This window comes from Thermobia domestica, chromosome 7 (assembly GCF_964235325.1).
Source record: "Thermobia domestica chromosome 7, izTheDome1.hap1.1, whole genome shotgun sequence".
NCBI lineage: Eukaryota > Metazoa > Arthropoda > Insecta > Zygentoma > Lepismatidae > Thermobia > Thermobia domestica.
This window is the reverse complement of record NC_137460.1, coordinates 62,419,050-62,439,700: the sequence shown is the minus strand read 5'-3', so window position 1 is coordinate 62,439,700 and position 20,651 is coordinate 62,419,050. Positions and strand designations below refer to the sequence as shown.

Here is a 20,651-nt window from a genome sequence, read left to right as displayed (position 1 = left end):
TTAAAGGAAGAGGCTGTTTAACGCATGGGACTTTTTATTTTTATTTATTTATTTATTTATTTATTTATTTATTTTTGCTTCTTTTAAGCAGAAATCGCGTGTGGAAATTGTTATAAAAAGAAGAGCACAGGGCGTCAGTGTAAGGTATAGATAACAGATCCCGAATTATTCTTCTTATTATTATTGAGTTTAACATCCTACAATTATGCTCCAAGGCTGAGAGAGACTGTGATGATGATAATGAGTGAAATGGGAAGTGAAGAACTGGGAGAACCTCGAGAAAACCCCACACATGCTGTTTTTTCAGCACAAAACCCACTTCGCACGCATTAGAGGAGAATGTTCTAACACTGAGCCACATGGCTGCAGACCTCGAATGAGAGGTTTGAAATCCACTGAAATGTAGACTATCAATTTTTTTTTTCTTCTTAAATAGGATGGGGAAAGGAACGTACAAGAGACGGCAGTTTCTTCTCTCTCGATCTTGAAACCTATCGGAATGACGCTTGAATCATCAGGTTCAACTCGATGACCTCTACGTTCACTAGTGAGAGCGGATACCCCGGACTTCCATACGTCCGTTAACCAAAAATGTCCACTTTCGATAGACGCTTTCCAGGTGATCGGATTTCATACTTCATCAATAGGTTACTGAAAGTCAGGAGATCCCTAATTTTAGATTTTTAAAGTATGCCAAACGGCAATTGGTATTTTCTTTACTATTTTCCGAATGTTTTGCCTTATCAGAATAAGATTTTGAACACTGATTAGTACTCAGGGATCTATAATATATACTGTGAAGAAAAGGGAACACACCGAACGTTTACGCCCCCTCTTACAAAGAATTTTCCCTTATGGGCAACGTATTTCAAAATTCAGAAATCCAGTGTACTAAGCTTCTCGTGTGATATTCAGTAGAGTGCTCCCAAAACCGAGAGTCAAACCTCTCATGATCATACTTGCTTCCCGCACAATGTTATTCTAATTCCTTTCCTCATATTTCCCAAACTACTCGACCTATGAGATATAACTGAGAACACTGAATAATACGAAGTCCATTCGATAGTCCACTTAAAATTAAGTTTTTCTATTTTTGCTCCATTACGAGAGGAAAGATGCATATTATGATATACCAATTAAGATGTTTGGTTTTCAGTTTTTATTTTATTTTCTCAAACTTGTAGACCAAATGGAAGGGTAGATTTCAAATCCCCTTACTTACTAGTGGGGCAGGGACACCTCTCTACCACTACACATTTTATTCAAAATTCTTAATTACCGTATTTATTCGATTTAGAAGCCGATTCCCGGAAAAGCAAAAAAGAAAAGAAAATTAACTAACTAATTAAAAAAAAATGAAAATGATTAATGAAACAAACAAAGCATAAAGAATATATTTTCTGCCATTTTATTGTTTCGTTAATCACCACCACCAGATGATTCAAATTCATCGTCACTTACTTCTTTGTCACTGTCTTCGTACAGAGCATCGTCTTCTGTATTGTCAAGCGCATTCGTGATCGAGTACTTCTTACACGCACGAACCCACGAGTTCTTTCAAGTCTCTACAAATTCACTATAATTAGAAGAGAGAGAGGCTATATGACGGCGAAACCTTACTTATGGTGGCATCTGTCAATGGAAAAGATAAAGCTAGCCTCTCCTCCACCCTATATGAAATCAGTGAATCAACGATAGCATATTTGAAGAAAGTTATCCTTCAGTTTGCAGCTTCCAGGCAATCAATTTCCATCAAAGATCTCAAGCAGATCAAACGGTTATTAGATGCGAATGGCATTCAGGAGACGAGTGATAGTTCATTTTCTTATTCTCTCCTTGTAGTAGTAGTAGTAGTAGTAGTAGTAGTAGTAGTAGTAGTAGTAGTAGTAGTAGTAGTAGTAGTAAAAAAAAAAAAAAAAAAAAAAAAAAAAAAACTGGAACAGGTGGTAGGCGTGAACCACCAATCTTACGATTAAAAGGCGCGTGGTCTTCGCCACGACGGCGTTGAAGGAAACTCAACGATTTATCGATTGTAGACGGATAAATTGTTGAGGTATTTTTAATTTGGGGTATTTTGAGGTAATTTATCAGTGTGTTCCTTTATACTCTATTTCATAGTATTTTTCTTATTATATATATACATATATATATTTACATATTTTAATTGGTTTGTCAACTGTTTACCCTAATAAAATTAGTCTAATTAAACGGTCCTCCGAAACAATATTATGCCATGGTAACTGTGGTTTTCACCTGTCTTTAATATATCCACATTTTCCTACTGCGTCAATACAGGGCCATGTTAACAATACCGATTATAAAACGAGGCATGCTTTTTTGGTCCAAGAACGAAAGAAAAAAAAAGTATGCTTATAATCGGTCCAGTACGACTTGGGTCTCCCGGGATTGATTTGAGTTTTAAGTGATTGGATTGCAACTTCCTCTATCGGTTGTCTACGGGAAATTTACATTTCGTAGCTTTTATTTTTATTGTATTTAGCTCTCGATATTACCCGGTACAAATATTTCTTATCCACCTAGAGTGTGTCCACTTTCAAAAATTGCAAAATCTATTAACTGCCCGTACCAAATCACTGCCGGAAAGAACATATACAAGAATTTTACTGGGCACCGTACACAGAATTTATTCAACAAACTAAAAACTTGTAACAACTAAACAGTTCTGAGCTTCATGAATTTACAGAGTTTCTTCCAGCAACGATGCCTCATGTTCGCGAAAGGAAATTCCTCCATTTTTTAAAATTTATTTTTAGTGCAATACTTGATAGAATAAAGGAGAAAAACACCAATAATCTACAAAATAATGCAACAAGATAAAAAAAAAAGTATGTTGGAACAATTTTACGTAGTGAAAGAAGACAGAAATATAAAGGAAGTTAGAAAGTCCACACAGTTACACATACACATTAGGAAAGGTTGCAGAGAGGAAACGGTGATATGAGTAGTTGTCATACGTACGTGAGAAACCAGTAATTAAAAGAATGTAATTTAGGAAAGCAAATCATATTGTGAGGAACTGACAGAAAAAGCCACACTAATGACATGAAAAAATAAATATATGAGAACTCGGGCGTCTACTGGCGTTATATGGACTATAAAATTACATTCATTATAAACTATTGCTTATGAAAGAAAATTTGTCGATTTCTTATATTTTTTATTTACAAAATATAATATAAATTCTCTGTTATAGTGCTCTTGAATGCTGAATTTGATATTGGGCAAGTTATTCGTAAGGATAAAATGCATTCCTGATAGGTTTCCAAAGCACAAAATACCAATATGGAAGTTCTAATACTTCGTTCCCCCATGTAAAACATTAACGAAGGTCAACCGACGAATGTGTACGTAACACGGATCAAATATGGATGGATTCTGCATTGGCCACATAGCAGTGGGGTCAGGAAATTATTAGAACATTTATTATTTTTCAAGTGATTTTAAGATCTGTACATTAACACAAGAGCCGGTCTCGAGGGTCCTAAATTTTGGAAAAAGGGATTAAAAAAAAAATCCCCATTTCTCTCGAATTCCCCTTTTCAGGTATATGATACAGACATAAACCTTTGAAATCTTCAGCTTAAACCTTCTTACTTTCTTTACACTGAAACATTGTTCATAACCTTTTAAGACAGCATTTATCGTTCCTCCGAAGATTCTAATTTTATGTCCAACCTGAATATAGTATTTGTTTGCTTGTTTGTTGGAAGTTTAGCACTGACACGTAGATCTCATTTTGAGAGTGTAATCCGAACTACCATAAGGCATTCAAATTTTTCAATGCTTTCACTGGGAAGAGCCACAGAGCAGTATCTTCCATGGCAAGAGTGTGATTGGTTTCACAATATCTGAAATTGAATATTATGTTGGACAATACTGAATACTGTATTAAATATATTTTGACAAATATGGTTTTTGTTAGGTTTCTTTATTAATCTTACATCCTCTGTAGAAATTACATTTTTTTCTATGAAACCCCTGAATTTGACACGATTTGGTGACAGACCAACTTATTTAAACGGTTCAAGAAATTAGATTTAATTTAGTAATTAAGAAATTTTAGAAACTTAATTTCTTACTTCACTCACCACATTCTTTAAAAAAAACAGTCTTTACTTCAAGACTAAGGCTGATCATTTAAACCAGAATCTAAAAGAGATCGTTTCTCCAGACGAAAGCTCAGATTGATTTGTATCATTTTGTCTTATAGAGAGGTGTTTCAAAGCACATTTATGGTCTCTTCCTCTTTCCTATTTAGATGTTTACTACTTTGTCAACAGCAAAAAGTGGTATTATAAACTAAAAACAACGAAGATCATAGGCATTTTCGCTGACGAAAGTGCATGTAAATAATATGGGTTACTTAGTTTCCATGCAAGGACTCTACAAGAAAAGAAAAAAAAGCTAGTAGACACCCTGTTCATTGAGAAAGCAGCATTCTTATGACAGAAGTTACAAGAATAAATGTTAAGCCGATGGTAGAGGACTAAGCACGAAGCCAAACGGATGTTAGAACTTGTAATGAAAATGAAGGCAAGAGAAAGAGAACAACTCATCCTGACAGACACAAGGTTCCTCCTCCTTAAATCATCCCAGAAGGTCAAAGATTAGCCAAAGAAATGGTTCACAAGCACAAATGGTATGGGTGCTGAGTGAATATTTTAATTCGGTATCGCTTCTCACTCAAGTAGAGGTCAAATCATTCTGACCTGCCACAAAGACTTACCCTCGCCTATAACAAAAAATGTTATGCATTAGATTTGTTGAACTTACCGAAGTTTTTAAAAAACCATTTCATACATTGTCATTCAAAATACAAAATACCTCTCTAAAAAAAATATTTTAACTCCACAGAGCTGCAACTGCCAGCATTAATCAGTTTTTCAGCTTTATAGAGACACTGAATTACCTATATTCTTGCTAAAGATTGATTCTTCGCTGAAGTCTCCTCTCCCAATCAGAACTTACATACATTTTCATTATTTTTATTGTAATAAACCAACGACTATTATTTAACCTGAAAATCGGAATATTAAAAAAAAGAAACGAAATACTATGCAGAATATTATCTGATTTTTTTTTTTTTTTTTTAAACGTCCTGATCCCTTATCTCCGAATTTTTGTAAATACTACAAAGACAACGAATATCTCTGTTTCAAGAAGTAAGCCACTTCCTCCTTCTAAATTACCCTTAGATAAATTAATAATTATATATATATATATATATATATATATATAAAAATTAATTAAAGGATCCATCTTGCTTCCTGTACTTCCACAGTAATAAAACTTGCAATAATTTTAGGGACGGCAACGTCATACACAATACTACGATTGAAAAATCAATATTTCGAGCTCACTCGGGGAATATTTTATTTAAAAGAAAAGGCAGGATACAGGCGAATAAAAAATAAATAAAAATAAAAAAGCATGGGATCACCTGTTACCATAAGGTTTGTCAGTATATTCTATTGTTTCCCAATGGGAATGAAATACTGAGTTTTCAATTTATAATATTGTGAGCAACACTGTTGTACCTAAAAAAAACTTATTGATTGGACAACACAGTTCATCAATTTGGAATTTTCTTTAATTCGTTCGTACAAACGGCTTCCTCGGGACACCAACTTAGGTAGATCATTATATTTTGACAGAGCAAAACGGAAGTCTCAGAAACACTAACAGTTCACTGCAAAGCATTCTTTATGCTAAAGGGACCTGGTCATTTCTCAAATCAATACACTACCGTCCGAAAGTTTAAGCACTACAGAATTGTAATAAAGCGAACAAAAATACAAATCAAAGCAATGCAATAAAATTATAAGAAAAAAGGCATTATTTCACAATAACGGCACATAACCAAACGAAAGTCACTCTGAATCAAACAATCAGACACATCCAAATCAAATCTTCATCTAAATAATCATATTTTTAATCAGCTGTCCACAAATTCTAAATACATTCTGTCCATACATATTACCACAATTGGAAAAGCTTATCGGTAACCGATATTTTACCCTTCTGTCCAACTTATTCGATATTAATTTGATCGAAAACTGATAACATGCTTGAGAAGGCCACGTTATTTTCTTTTTCTTTTACTCAAAGAAACCGTGAATTAATGGTAATAGAAACAAATACTTATTCAAAAATAGAAAATACAAGGCATATCACAGAAGTACGAACACACACTTTTGTTTTTGCTCAAGATAGAGGTGATGGAAAGTAAGACATATTACAAGGACTTAATTTGATAAATTTTAAAACGTATTCTTGTGGTATACAAAAATATGATTGCTCCCAAACTTTCAGACGATAGCGTATTTTTCTTCAGTACAAAAATCAAATATCGGAATACGCAAGCTCTTAACTGGGAACAAAGTCTCAGCATTCTGGACGGTAGTGTATTCTTCATCATTACAAAATTTCAAATATCGGGATAGGGAACGTCTTAAGTGGCAAGTTTCAGTTTGTCTAAAGTATGAGGAACAAAGTTACTCATGAACAAATTAAGAGCTGAAATCTGTGCCTATATTTATACTATGTGAATACAAACACGACTTTCTTACTCTGGGTAAGATTAAGATACAAAAGTAACGTTTTAAATCAAATAATATGGAATAAATACATAATAATTAGCACAGGAATTAGCAAAGAAAATGAAAATGTGAAAACAAAAATTTAGGAATTTCTGGAATAGGCAATTCTTATCAAAAGTTTCTTTTATCATGATGTGAATACTGAGATAGTACAATAACCGGTCTAAATATTTACCGAGTGACTGTATCTTTCACAAGATGGATCTAGTTTAATACATGTATATAGAACTTAAAATACTTCAAATATTCACTTTGCTGTAATAGAACATTCTTCACCAATGGAGTATTTTCTGAATGTGGATAGGACATAAAGACATTTAAAGAATAAAATTCAGAGGGTTTTCAAACACCATGCAATTTAAACAAATGTGGAAGCAAGAAACAGGAGAAAAAAAAAAAAAAAAAAAAAACATAAGAACAAGAAAGAGGCTTATAGTTAAGCTCTTCTTAGAAGGTAATATTTACATATTTTATGTTTCTTTAAATGCTCATTTATATTAGCGCAACTGTTTAAAAAAACTTTGCGCTCCGAAGCTGCTATAAAATTATCCAACACATCGTACTCTAAAACCTGGTACAATACTATTTGCTACATCTAATACAACTACGAAAGAATAATTTTGTACGAACGCACCTCTTCTCCATTCGTCTGCTCTGTTGCCTTCTCTGGATAAACTCCAGCCCTGAGGAAAGAAGCTTTCCAAGAATCAACATCGTCTTGATTCTCGCAGCTCAACTCCAACTGCTTGTAATCCTGCACAAGAGATAAACATATACATATAATTAAATCTGATGATATAATTCGCCATGATCGGCAAAAGAAACACATTATGATACCCACACAACTGACGTATCAAAGCTTACCAAAGATATTTCTGACTTCCACCACCAGGCGGCAGGCAAGAGAAGACACAGCTGTCACAGAAAAGTTCGCTGCTAAGAGCGGATTCTGACGGGAAAAAGTGAACTAACCAACTGCAACTTAATCACGCTAGCTGTTACAAGTAAACAAAATACATCTCTTTCTTTCTTTTTCTTAGCATCCATATTGGCTATCGTAATAAAGCAATTTAATTGATCAAAGATTCACGTTAGAACAGAAAAAAGATTAAAAATGGAATTTTTAACTTAACATTCTGCTTTTATGTAATGTACGGATGTTCAAACAGAAGGTTGATCAACACAAGTGGATGAGGATAAGGGATTAGGCGGTATGAAAGGAATAGGTGGAACCTTAGAAAACAGATACGATATTGTCCACTACATGCTTACATGTCCTGATACATTCAGAAACCCTCCACACCAAAGATGTATTAAGTACAAATCACACGACGGATCAACTGATTAATACTATTATTATTATAGGGGACGAAAGCGTGGAAAAAAGCAATGTGGTTACCAGTGTTCAAAAAATATCAAGATAAATGACCGGAATTCCAAAATACAATTTCTTATGTGATGACCAACGATAGTAGTATTTTTATTACTTTCTAAAGTATTTTCTTCTTTACAAATGATAGACACGCACTCAGCTGAAATATTGGAAATAATTTACTTCAATTCATGACTTTTCCTTTTGAACTTAAGCTTATGAATAACTACAAAAGTTTGAAACTATAGATGAAAATAAAATAAAGTAGCTCTTACCCCTAAAACTTACAATCAGACGTATTTCAAGTGCTCGATTGCTCTCATGATCCATAGAGCACTATCACAAAATTTTAATTGAAAATTAAAATTGATGACTTGTTACGAATATGGAAACCTAGTTTAACGACTGAAAATGTAAAAGTTTACAATTTGACGCATTAATTTAGCTTTTTTCTTTCTTTTTAAAGTAACTATGTTTTGAAATTTGCAAGTCTGCAATATTTTATCTAATGGCTTCTATCTGCCAGATCACATAAAATTTGAGCTGCTATCTATACCATGTTCCTAATCTTCTGGTGTGCGGTGAAGGAACTTCTCTCTTTCTGGTGAGAATAAATAAAATAAAAAATTGCAGTTCAAAAAATTCCGCGAAAAAAAAAGTGTGATCAAGCTGACAGAAGCCAGTCAGTGAAATGTTGCATACTCAGGGTGTCTACTAAAATTCCAAAATGAAATTTCGTGATCTTTTTACCAAACCATAAAATTTCGTAACATTCTCAAGAGCGAATTAGGTCGAATTTTCATGCAAGCAATAGAAGCGTCCTTTGTTTGCGATTTGGTGGCGTCTGAAACCGACCATAGAAATTTTCGGTGGTGATTTTTGACGTTTTATAAAACAAAATTTTCCAAATTGTACTTATTTTTGTACAGATACAAAAAATCGTGACCCAAAAGCTAAATTTCGTGACTTTTTCTTGACTTTCATGACGGTTTTCTTATTTCGTGACTGATAAGACACCCTGATACTTCACAACTCACTCAAAAAGCCAAAAACTGTTCTGATTTTATTCATTTCTTCTTGCTTTATAGAGAGAGAGAGAGAGAGAGAGAGAGAGAGAGAGAGAGAGAGAGAGAGAGAGAGAGAGAGAGAGAGAGAGAGAGAGTGAGTGAGTGAGTGTATATATATATATATATATATATATATATATATATATATATATATATATATATATATGTATGTATGTATGTATGTCGCCGTCATCTTCCTTTTTTTTTTAAAAAAAAAAAGTGTTACTTTTGTCTTGGTGATGGATATAGTTGGGTGCTTGAAATACCTTGACTTCTTAGGATTTCTTCCTTGTCCTTAGGAAATAGCTGGTTTATATATTATTTAATCTGTTAATTAGCTTTCTCGCGTCTAAGTCTACAAGATTAAATTTAATCTTTTTCATCTACGCTTATTTTCAGACCACTGTCTCTTCTGGAAAGTACCTCGAACTTAATAATAAACAGTAAATTCAAACAATTTAAAAACAAAATTGTTACCTTATATACATTCCTTCCTTCTGGATTAAAAAGCGCAAAAGTGTGTCGCCTAGACATAAATCCCTGTTCTAAATCCTTAAGCTTCAAGCCATCAAGAGGAAGCATGTATTTCTTTTCTCGTTCCTAAAATTAAAGAAATAAAACAAAAACATGTAATATCTTGAAGTCACTATGAAATGTATTTACTCTCAATACTATACGTCAAATTGTATCATTTTTATATAGCGAACATACAAACATAGCCAGATGAACTTAAAATTAGCAAGATCAAAACAGATCTGTTTACTATACTGAAATGAAATTGAAACAATCAAAACAGTACGACTAGATTGGAACTCGAATAGAATAAAACATGATACTGACAACGGAAAAAATACCAATTAACTTAAACGTAGTGTTTTAGAGATCACTTATAATTATTTCTACTGAGTAGATATTCATTCCCTTCGAGTATGGATAACGCGTGTGCCTTTGGTGCACGTAGTCCCGCGTTTGAGAGAGGAGAAAAATTGATTTCACAATCATTCATTCCCTTTCATTAATTCCTTTAGCCTAGAGGGTATAATTGCGGGACTTGAAATTTAAAAACTCATTTCATTTCGAATCAGAACCAAGATAATAAGAAGATAACTTAGGTTATTGACAAGAAATTTTAACAGTAATACTTTAAAAACTATACACATCTATATCTTTTGTATAAATAAAAATGAATAACTACGTTTGTGACTTAATAATTCTTGAACCACACGAGCGATCTCGATCAAGTTTTCAACATAGATGAGGTTGGACCTGAGATGTTTTTTATCGTTTCACTTGGACGGTTCAACTTAGGGGAGGGGAAGGGGGAGATATTTAAAAATGACCGAAAATGACAGATATTAGTGCCGAATCCATAGCTTTCGGGGTCGTTGAGATGAATAGTGACATTTTGGATGTTGTTTAAATCCAAATTCCGCCCCGCAACTTGGGGGAAGGGGGAGGGAGGCGTTATATAAAAATAATGGAAAATGACCAATATCAGAGAGCGCTTCAGTAATAGTAAAAAGTGACTACCAGAACATATTTTTTTTCTTTCTTATTTTAACCCAGCCAGTAATTGACGTTAGTTATTTCTAAAGCGAAGGAGACTGACAAATAAATAAATACGTCTTCAAGCAGTCACAATATTCAACGTATGTGGATCTGCTTTAGATACTCATTGAAGACGGCAGAAACTTGTCGCTGAAACATTTGCATTGGACTTCTATTTCATACGGGTGCTTAAGTGAGTATTTAATTATTGTTACGAATATTGCATACTGGAATAGTTTAATGTCTGTCTATACTCTAATACAGATTCCAAAGTTACACATTTCTTTAAATCGTTGTTTACCTTAAAAAAAAAGTTCCTCGATTACTACGATCTACATTATCCTTTGTCAACTTCACGGAGTCAACAGATGCACACTTCGTTACAACACTATAAACTACATGATAACTTTACAATCTTATTTAGACGTGAGTAAACTGAAGATGAAAACCATTTTTTTCAAAAGTACTACTTAATATTTGAAACTTTTGCGGTGAGTATGGGGCATACTATTTTATTTTTATCTGCTATATTGCCTGTCATCACCGGTCGCAATTTGTACCTGTATTATGAAAAATAATTTCAACATTGGAAAGCATTCAAACATGCACTCTACTCTACCTCCATATACATTGAACTGTTATGGAAGAAAGAAAACAAAAAGTTGGTGTGTTTGCATCTTTCACGTGAATGTCAAATAGTGCATTTTTCAAATAATTAGAGGAGTGACTAACATAAAAAGAAACAAAAAGTTACCTCTTCATCCTTGAACCAGGAAATGCTTTCTGATGTTAAGACAAACCAATAATCTCGAGAACCACCTTTCATAATTCCCAAATTATGAATACACATCCAGCCTTTCCGAATTACTTGATTTCCCAGTTTGCGTCCTGCTTTAACGGAGTTCTCTGAGGATTGTTGTGCACTAAAGAAACAAATACAGAAAATGATTATTATATGGTATGAGAATCTATAATTGCTAATGGAGTGCAAGGAACACATTTTAAATCATACTAAAAAATAATAACATTATTTTATTATTTATTACATTATAATATTATTATTATATAAGGATTAGTCATTATTTATTACATTATAATAATAGTATTACTCCTATGGCAAGTAGAATTTCTTAACTGGTTAATATTTCGGGCAAATGCCTCCATTACCCTTCATCAGGATTGGAAAACAGGCTTCTATAGTCCTATGCAAGTGGATCACACGTATGAAGTATCATAGTTCCTGCAGCAATATATCAAAATGCTGCAGAGCCCTTACAACGAAGAAATTATGATTTAGGAATACCTGTAAATAGCGAATTACTTTCCTGTTAGATTGATATACAGTGAAACCTGCTTTTAGCGGAATTGAGCGGGACTCGTAAAAATTTCCACTTAATGGAGGTAGACCTTTCCTTGAAGGAAATACAATTCAATTTCATGTCCTTCGATTATGAAAGGTAGTTTAGCAACCCATTCATCAAATGTTTTACTATTTACATCGCACAATTCACCACAAAAAGTTAAGAACTATCTGATGGCTTTTGCAGAAACTTTCTAAACATCCGTTAGATGCTTTGAATTCAGTTTTACCCAGTTTTCAGCTACCGTTTTAGCATATTCCTGTAATATAGGGCCCGATATGCGGTGATTTTTCGATCTGACACTAAGTAACCACTCCCACACTACTTCATTAGTGTCTTGGTTTTCAGTTTTCTTACGTTCTCTCTTTATTTTTCCGTTACTGCAGTTTTCCCACCATTTCAAAATTTCCATTTATTTCTTTACAATCTTATACACCTGAGTTTTACCGACGTTGAACATCTTCATGATTTGCTTTACATTCAATTGTCTCGTTCACTAGCATGAATCAATTTTACCCTGGTGTTAAGATCAAGCACAACCCGTGTTTTACAAGCCATAATGACTGCTACCGAACTAATGCAAAAATGTAAGTTTAGAGGTGTTTAGAGATTAGAGACTTGTAATTTAATTAATACCTAAAATAACCACAAAAATTAGGTTTATCAAAAACGATCATATGCGCCCTTCTTGGGATATGGGCATTATCATTGCGGCCTTTAAACCAAAAAAGGTTCTCCGCCCCTATCCTAGACGATTTGTTACTGATTTGTATTCAATTCACTAATGACTGACTGCTTTATTTATGCAACAACTAGGAGGTTATGTATTTAATTTTGTTGAAACTATCAAAAAATAAGGAAAAAAAAATAATAATAAAATAAAAAAAATGAAAATGCCATGTCATTCATGCATACTTTTTGATTGTTCTTTCTTGCAATAAAATCTTCAAATTAATGACCCTTGGTTGTGACCCGTAGGATTCAAGAGATGGCTGATAAATGCACTGAACAGTAATAGGAGTTGGTGGAATGGAACGGAAAAATTCAAGAAAACCCATGGCTATTATACTGTTTCACTACAAGATCACATGGTCTGGGAGGGAACCAGAAACTGTACTCATTATAAATGAGTGCTATACACTAAGCCATCAAGCCTCTCTGATTTATTATTAAGCGTTCTCTTTCTCACTGGAAAACGAGTAATCAACTATCCTTGTTTGAATTAGTTTATCTCTAAGAATGGTTTGGATACCTGAATCACTATTTAAAACAGTAAATAAACAAATATATAAAAAGGACACTTACTTGGCAAAACCTATAAAATCTTCATGGTTTGTGTTCATGTACGCGAGTTCACAATCTATAAGGAGGATAATCTGTTCTTTACATATTTGTTCCCTTTCTCGAATGTGTGTTGTGATTATCCTCTCCGCTTCCTCTCGTAACCGAGGATACCTCGCCATCTAGAAAACATTATTATTAAATAATATTACAAATTACAAGCAATTTACAAGTTTAAGCACATATTAGTTGTTTTTCTAAAACTGACTGTCATCGATTCAATGACTGCTTTCTCTTTAAGTAAACAGTAAGATCTGTTTTATGTTTTACATTCAGTTTCAAAGAATGTGAATTACAAGGTCTGTTCATTTAATTCCCAATTTCTTTTTCTCAAAAAGTATTAATTGTAGCTCGGAATCCCCTCCGTTGATTCATGTAACAAAATCTCATACTGACATCGCAGATGATCGCTCACCGATTCCAGGCAGTGTTGAGTGAGACCTAATTGCAAGCGGTGTGTTGTGATTCGTGTTGGACTGTGGAATAGGTGATCAAAAGAAACAGTGAATATGTCTTACATTTTGTTTTGAATTCAAACGCGGCTACAAAGATGTACGAAAACTTGCAAGTAGCATTCGGTGATGCATCAATGAGTCGCACCAACGAGCTTTAAGTGGTTTGCACGTTTCCAAATTGGAAAATGTCCGAGGAGAATGGTCTCCATCAATTAGTTGGAAAGAGGAGTTAACTGCACAAACTCAGTGCACGTGTGAGATCCGAACGTCGATTGACTGTCCGTGGAATTGCCGGGAGTTAAATATCTTCATCGACTAATATCACAAATCTTATTGCACGAAGATCTACAGATGCGGCGTGTCCAGGTGAGCTTCGTGCACATTCTCACACACACAACCTGAACGACACTCGTGTCACAATCAGGAAGAAACAAAGAAACATCAACCAACGATCCGACATTCCTGGCCAATATCATCATAGAGGATGAATCATGAGTTTATAGGTACCATCCAGAAACCAATGTAGTTGTTTCAATGGAAGTCACCTGGATCCCCGAGATCCAAAAGAAAAAGGCAAGTCCGATCTGCAACTGATTGTTTTATGACACGGTCGGAATAGTGCATCACGGATTTGTTGTACGTGGCCAAACTGCCAATAAAGAGGTCTACATAACTGTGTTATAACAATTCTTGGATTCCGTTCGTTGTAAATGGCCAGACAAGTTGGCATTTGGACCATGAAATATCAGCGTTACACTTCAGCAATAGTTGGATGAGTTGAGCTTAAGCGTCCCTTTCATTCATGAGACCTGCATTTACAGCTTAACATGGGATCCGAAACACGTAAGCTCCTGCCGGAACTTTAGGAATGACCTTTGTATATCGTATCACCAACTATCCTAACCACATCATTAGGAAGCCAAGTATCAACTGTTGATTATACTGATGTTATTGAGATAGAAGACACTTTGTTTCTGCACTAACTTGAGATCCCCGGATAAGAGTTTCGCTTCCAATGGAACACGGACTATATTACTGCTTACACGTCTCTTCTGATTTTTAAGTGGCCAATGACTCAGGAACAGAAAACCATCTGCACCTCATTACAAGCGGGACTCTTGTCCTGGGATCTTAAGTTAATGCAGAGACAAAGTGTCTTGAAGTACAGTACCAATGTTATGATTGACCTGACACTTGACTTTCTAATGATTCGATTAGGAGCTGTATATATATTTGATTTGTAAGTTATAATCAGTAAATTGGTAATCCATGCACAAAGAGGGAAAGAATAATAACTTACTACCCATTCATTTTTCTTACGTATACTTCAATCCCACTGATTGGGATTATCCTCTGTTCGTTGTACCGGATAGTGTAAGAATGTGACATAAAACCGAAAAAGATGAGTCGTATGCAAGGTTCGAAAAAATCCCGGGCGCCAGGTCGCCATGGAGACTGAAAATATGAGTAACACCTAGCTTACTTCAAGGCAATATATATATATACGACTACGTATCAAATTGGGTTGAGCTGATTTTGATTTAATGTCCCGTTCAGCAGCGAGGCTATATGAGACGTAAACCTACTGATTAACGTGGAATCCGAACCACATGAGCTCCCACCGGGAATTGAACCCGGATCTCCCACGCCAAACGCGCGTGCGCTAACCGCTTAGCCACGGAGGAGCTCATGTATCAAATTGGATTTGTACTATTATGGCATCTTGTTTTCAGAATTGGACCTAGGTCAGAAGAAAATTTTTCGTGCACTGGTTATACGTACGAAACGGAGGATCTGCATTTAGAAACAAATGATTGCTAAAAAAATGTTGCCAGATGATAAGACTAAACTCATTGTCTTTACTTTTCAGGTTGTTAAAGTAGCGAATATAGACACTGGAACTATTGATGATTCGCAATTGTCTTTGATCGAGTAGCTGAGTTGATTTTGAGTTTAACGTTCCTTTCAGCAGCGAGGCTATAAGATGGGACCTACTGATTAACGTGGAATCCGAAACCCATGAGCTCCCGTACAGAATCGAAGACGGGTCTCCCACGCGAAAGGCGCGTACGCTAACCGCTTAGCCACGAAGGAGCTCTTGTCTTTGATCGAGTATTTCGTTTAGTTTCTAGACACAATGATGTAAGGGTCTATATCATCAATTTCCACTCATCATTATTGTTTCTAACCGCAGTCTGGAGAACTGGTTACTGAAAATGAACAAGTATACTGGTCAATCCAGTTGTACGACGAATCTTGTTTCGTTCACGTAATATGAGTCTTATCTGATTTCTTCTACCCATTTACTTCAACCTTATTTTTGTATGTCCATATTTTACGTAATTTTGATCAACCTCGCCGTGTCAGAAAAAAAAAAAAAATGCTCGTATTTCTTGAAATCTGGAATTCTAGGAATTGTAGATTTGAAGTATCTATACAAGAGTCTTTCTTCTGTGTATTTGTCTTTCTATATACAATCATGTTCCAAAGGGAAGCTTTGAGTTGCAAATTATTTATCCGCATTCAACCATTGTGTGTATGAGACATAAGGAAATAAATATCTTTTAGTAATGCTACTTACAGGAGAGGTTAACTGGTAATATAATGTCTCAGATATGTCAGAGTTGATAACTTAGTAGTGTTGATAAAGGTAAAAACAGACTTTCTTTTACATTGAGAACCTTACTCATAAACCACTTCCACTCGATAAACCCAAAATTTATTCACTTCATTCAAAATATAGATTGTTAAAAAAATTAAATAAATAAATTAAATGGCGAATTTTCACTGATAGCTGTCACTATTGTCAAGATTTAGGTAAGGGAAGTGGGGACAAGATACATGAGTATTTGTATTTACGAGAGTAATTCAAAAAGTAACAGCCGTTGAGGCGTGGTGCAAGTAGTAGTGGGAGCAGCGCCATCACTGTTACATCACGCAATCTGCAATACAGTATGCTTTCAGCTGTGCTAGTGACAGCATTGTATTGTTGCGCGTGTGCTAGTTATAACGTAAGAAATTATGTCCTGCAATAGGAAATCCCGCCAAATGCGACGTACGCTGAGTGATAAGATTTCTTTGAGCAAAAAAATCTGTCAGCTGTGAAGAACCTGAGTAAAGACATTCAGAAACCAGTCTTCGTTTGGCTGTAGTCCGCAGTGTGCTGACATCTAGGGTTGTGTTTTGCATGACAACGCTGGCCCTCCCAGCGCTCGGCGAACAAGATCTTTTGGTGGAAATTCAAATGAGACGTTTGATTTCCCCCGTATAGCCCGGACTTGGCTCCTCTCCTGATTTTCATTTGTTTACTCACATGAAGAAGTAGATTGGAGCACACAACTTCGCTGATGATGAGGATCTTCAAAATTCTGTGATAGTCCGGCTGAATTTCTAGATGAACAAGTTTTATACAGAAAGGATTTGAAGTTGGTGAAACACCATGACAAGTGTTTAAGTTTACATGGCAAACTGTGAAATGCTACGAAAAGTGCTTGAGCTTACATGGCGAAATATGTTCGAAAATAGAGGATAGTTATATTTTTTAGATGTAAGTAAAAATATTTTTGTATTTATGTGTCTTTTGTCTTACAGTCAAAGATATTACTTTCCGAATTACCCTCGTACATTATTAACCCGTCAACACCCAGAGTCACCTACAGGTGACCCTACTTGAAAGGCGTCTTCTTCCTTGTACAGTACGTAGACTTCGAAACTTTTTTGTGTGGTGATGCAACATATATAGGTAAGTAGCTGGTGCTACTGTGGTTCACTAGGACTCTCTGGTGGACGATTGGTGAACACGACGCCGCCTTTAAATTAGTGTCACCTGTAGGTGACATTGGACGTTGACGGGTTAAATGAGAACACCTTGTTGCTCCACAGAATAACCATCTTGTAAGTTATTCATTGTAACTCCGGAAAATTCATTGTCATAGGAAGGCTATGTTACATAGCAGAAACTGTAACACAGATATATATACTATTAAATATGTATATTGCTTTGGTCAGCTGGAGAATGCTCATTTTAAATTTTAGCTTTCCTTCTTCTGTGGCTGGTGACGGCGGTGATCAAAGCCTATACTAACTTGTAATTAATGCTTACTGAATTCACCATTAATTTTGTCAATTTTTTTGTCTCGTAAGACATCAGATGTACATAGAAAAATTAATTTTTAACCAATAGTTCTTACCTTGTCAGTACAGACACGAACAACATTAGACAATTCCGTTACAACCAAATCAACACATTTTAGACTAGGTTCTTTCAATCGAGCTATCTGCTTCTTGACTATTGCTTCAAAAGCCATATCTGGTGTGAATAAGCCTACTCTGATACCTGCAAGCAGAATTACACATGCGTGTTAGATTTTTTTAATAAGAAAAAAATCAGTTTATTTCTTAACCACTCAAGCGGTTGTGACACGTCGGGCGATAAGAAACACAGTGGATTTGATGTATGTGAACGTCACGCCATACCTTGCTTCTCACTGAACTTTTGTATTGCCTGTTCCCTGCTTTAACAGTGTTGTTCGCACACTTTTAAAACTTAACTTAACTGAGGGAAGTACCGTAAAGATTTCAATATCCACTGCGGAATCGCGAACAAGAGACGAAAGCAACTATTTGAGTGGTTAATTAATACTAATTTAAATTCTTTATGCCTACGATAATAACTAATTACTTCAAAATTCTATCTCAACATATTCGATGAACTGCGATTTTTTTTTTTTAAAAGTAAACATGCATTTATTTCCAATAGATCTGGATCTACATCGGTTCAACTATTGCTCACGGAATACTATTACTAGAGGTTGTATTTATTAATTTCCAAACATTATTATTTGTGTTCTTAATTAAAACAGCTACTTCAACTACCTCTACAACGGTCTTCTTTCGGAGATGGGCGAGGATAATTATAATTAAGATTCGATATACAATTTGATGTATAAGAACTAGAATTACAAGGTATACGTAACTATGTAGACAGATTTCGGTAAGCTCTTGTTTAGATGTAAATATACTTACGTACTAAATTGCATTTCACAGAACAACTCAAAATGGAGAAATCTGGTTCTTACAGCACCTACCTTCAAAATAATTGTTTGTAAATTCTGTGACCTAATGAATTGGCATAAATATATACTTTTGAAAAAATGCTATTCTTTTAATTATTATTTTGTTAATAAAGCTATGTGTTTTGTAGAATAACAAAAAATACCGTACAATTACAAGAACAATACCTATCAAGAAAAATACAACTCAAACCTCGCAAGCTTTTCTCATGTATCAACGATCAAATTCTCTAATATTTAGTCCCTCATCAAGACACTTCCTCACGGGAAGAAGAGAATAAATGCCATTTTCCGAATTTTTACTCTCAAACAGAAAACCGCTGAAAGTAGTCATTACATTAAAAATAATAGTAATAATAATAATAAAAAGCCACTGGGGATAGAACCACGGAACACGAGCACAGTAAGCATAGTATATGTTATTATTCACAAACACTGGATCTTCGGTGTAATGTGCTGATGCGTTATCATTACGCTACCCAGTGCACGCTCTTTGAATAGTCATACATTCCCTCACTCATGAAGTCGGTGGTCATTCACTTAGACAACATGGTTTGTACAACTGTTGTGCTTGCATGATCCAGTGTCCACGTGTTAAAACATCAGTTGTTTTCTCCATTTATCAACATACATACTTTTCCTTTGGCTAGTTGAAAACTAACGAGACAATAACGGAAAGGAGGATTAGAACGTACTTCCAACGAATGCCAAATAATTAACTGATATGAGGTGTAAAACGATACCGTGACTCGCACACTCAGCCCCAAGTTTCATGTTGTTTTCTCTGAAGTCAGCTGCTGAGAGACAGATTAGGGAGAAGATTACAACTCACGCGCGTGCCCATCTCTACTAAGCTATCAGGTACATAAATCTGAGTTTGTTGAAAGATGGATAACTAGTTTGCACAATTCAAAAAGCTGATAAATACGTACAAATACAGCCTCTTAAAAATAGCATATAGCTCATTATCCCCCATCCACCTCGGAATAATCGATACTACCACTAGTTAAATACTTACTATTCGTCTTGAACTAATTCTACTCCACTTTATTTGAAGGTATCATTGGAATTCAAATACTTACCATGAATATTCCGAATAGCGAAAGCTATTTCCCTTCTCAGCTCCTTTTCGTCGAATTCCATTTTAACAATTTCAAACGGAAACCGTTCATGGAAAAGGCGATTTATTTTAGCACCACCAGACAGTTCCATTGTGTTGATTTGTGCTGACCCCGATCCTTCAATAGTTCGCTCAAAATCTGATTGCAACTGTTGAATCATTCTATGAAGGAAAGAAAGTGCATACAATTTAAAAATGAAATGCATGTCCTTAAGAAATTTCATGAATTGAGGCAGTTTATGGAAATAAATTTTGACAATTGTGGATTTTGAAGTATACGGGAAAAAAGACTGTTATAATTCTTCGAGATCACTGGAGTTTTCGGTCTTTTTAATGTCACATAGACTTTTTTCTTGACATTTTTTTATTATTTACAGATTCTTCTCTTAGAATTATGATTTCGAAGTTTTATCACATTCTCCTCAAGACATCTACTGAATTTTCTTTATGCTTATATGCATACTCTGCTTAAACTGCACTTTAGATTAATATGTAACTAACAGACGAATAACTCAAAGGAGATCTTAATCCTAAAAGCGGGGTACGGGGGTCAAAATTCTCAATTTTATCGTTCACACAGGAACACAATTTTATGTTAGTTGATGACGTTTTAACTTGCGTATATTAAATGCAAATATGACTGCAGTGCAATAATTACTTTTCTCTTTGCAGGTGTTAGAATGAATAAAAGTGTA

The 20,651-nt window shown here is 34.8% G+C and overlaps 1 protein-coding gene across 9 annotated transcripts in view; it reads right to left on the bottom strand.

Moving 5' to 3' along the window:
- Positions 1 to 20,651, bottom strand: part of shi (dynamin-1 shibire) — a 139,402-nt gene that overhangs the window by 58,316 nt on the left and 60,435 nt on the right. For all 9 annotated transcript variants that reach the window (XM_081764772.1, XM_081764774.1, XM_081764771.1 and 6 more), the window contains exons 8-13: positions 19,919 to 20,118; positions 17,955 to 18,100; positions 13,274 to 13,431; positions 11,362 to 11,530; positions 9,537 to 9,659; positions 7,255 to 7,374 (exon numbers count right to left, since the gene is read on the bottom strand). In XM_081764772.1, coding sequence (XP_081620898.1) covers positions 7,255 to 7,374; positions 9,537 to 9,659; positions 11,362 to 11,530; positions 13,274 to 13,431; positions 17,955 to 18,100; positions 19,919 to 20,118 — 916 coding nt within the window. The remainder of the gene's footprint in view (positions 1 to 7,254; positions 7,375 to 9,536; positions 9,660 to 11,361; positions 11,531 to 13,273; positions 13,432 to 17,954; positions 18,101 to 19,918; positions 20,119 to 20,651) is intronic.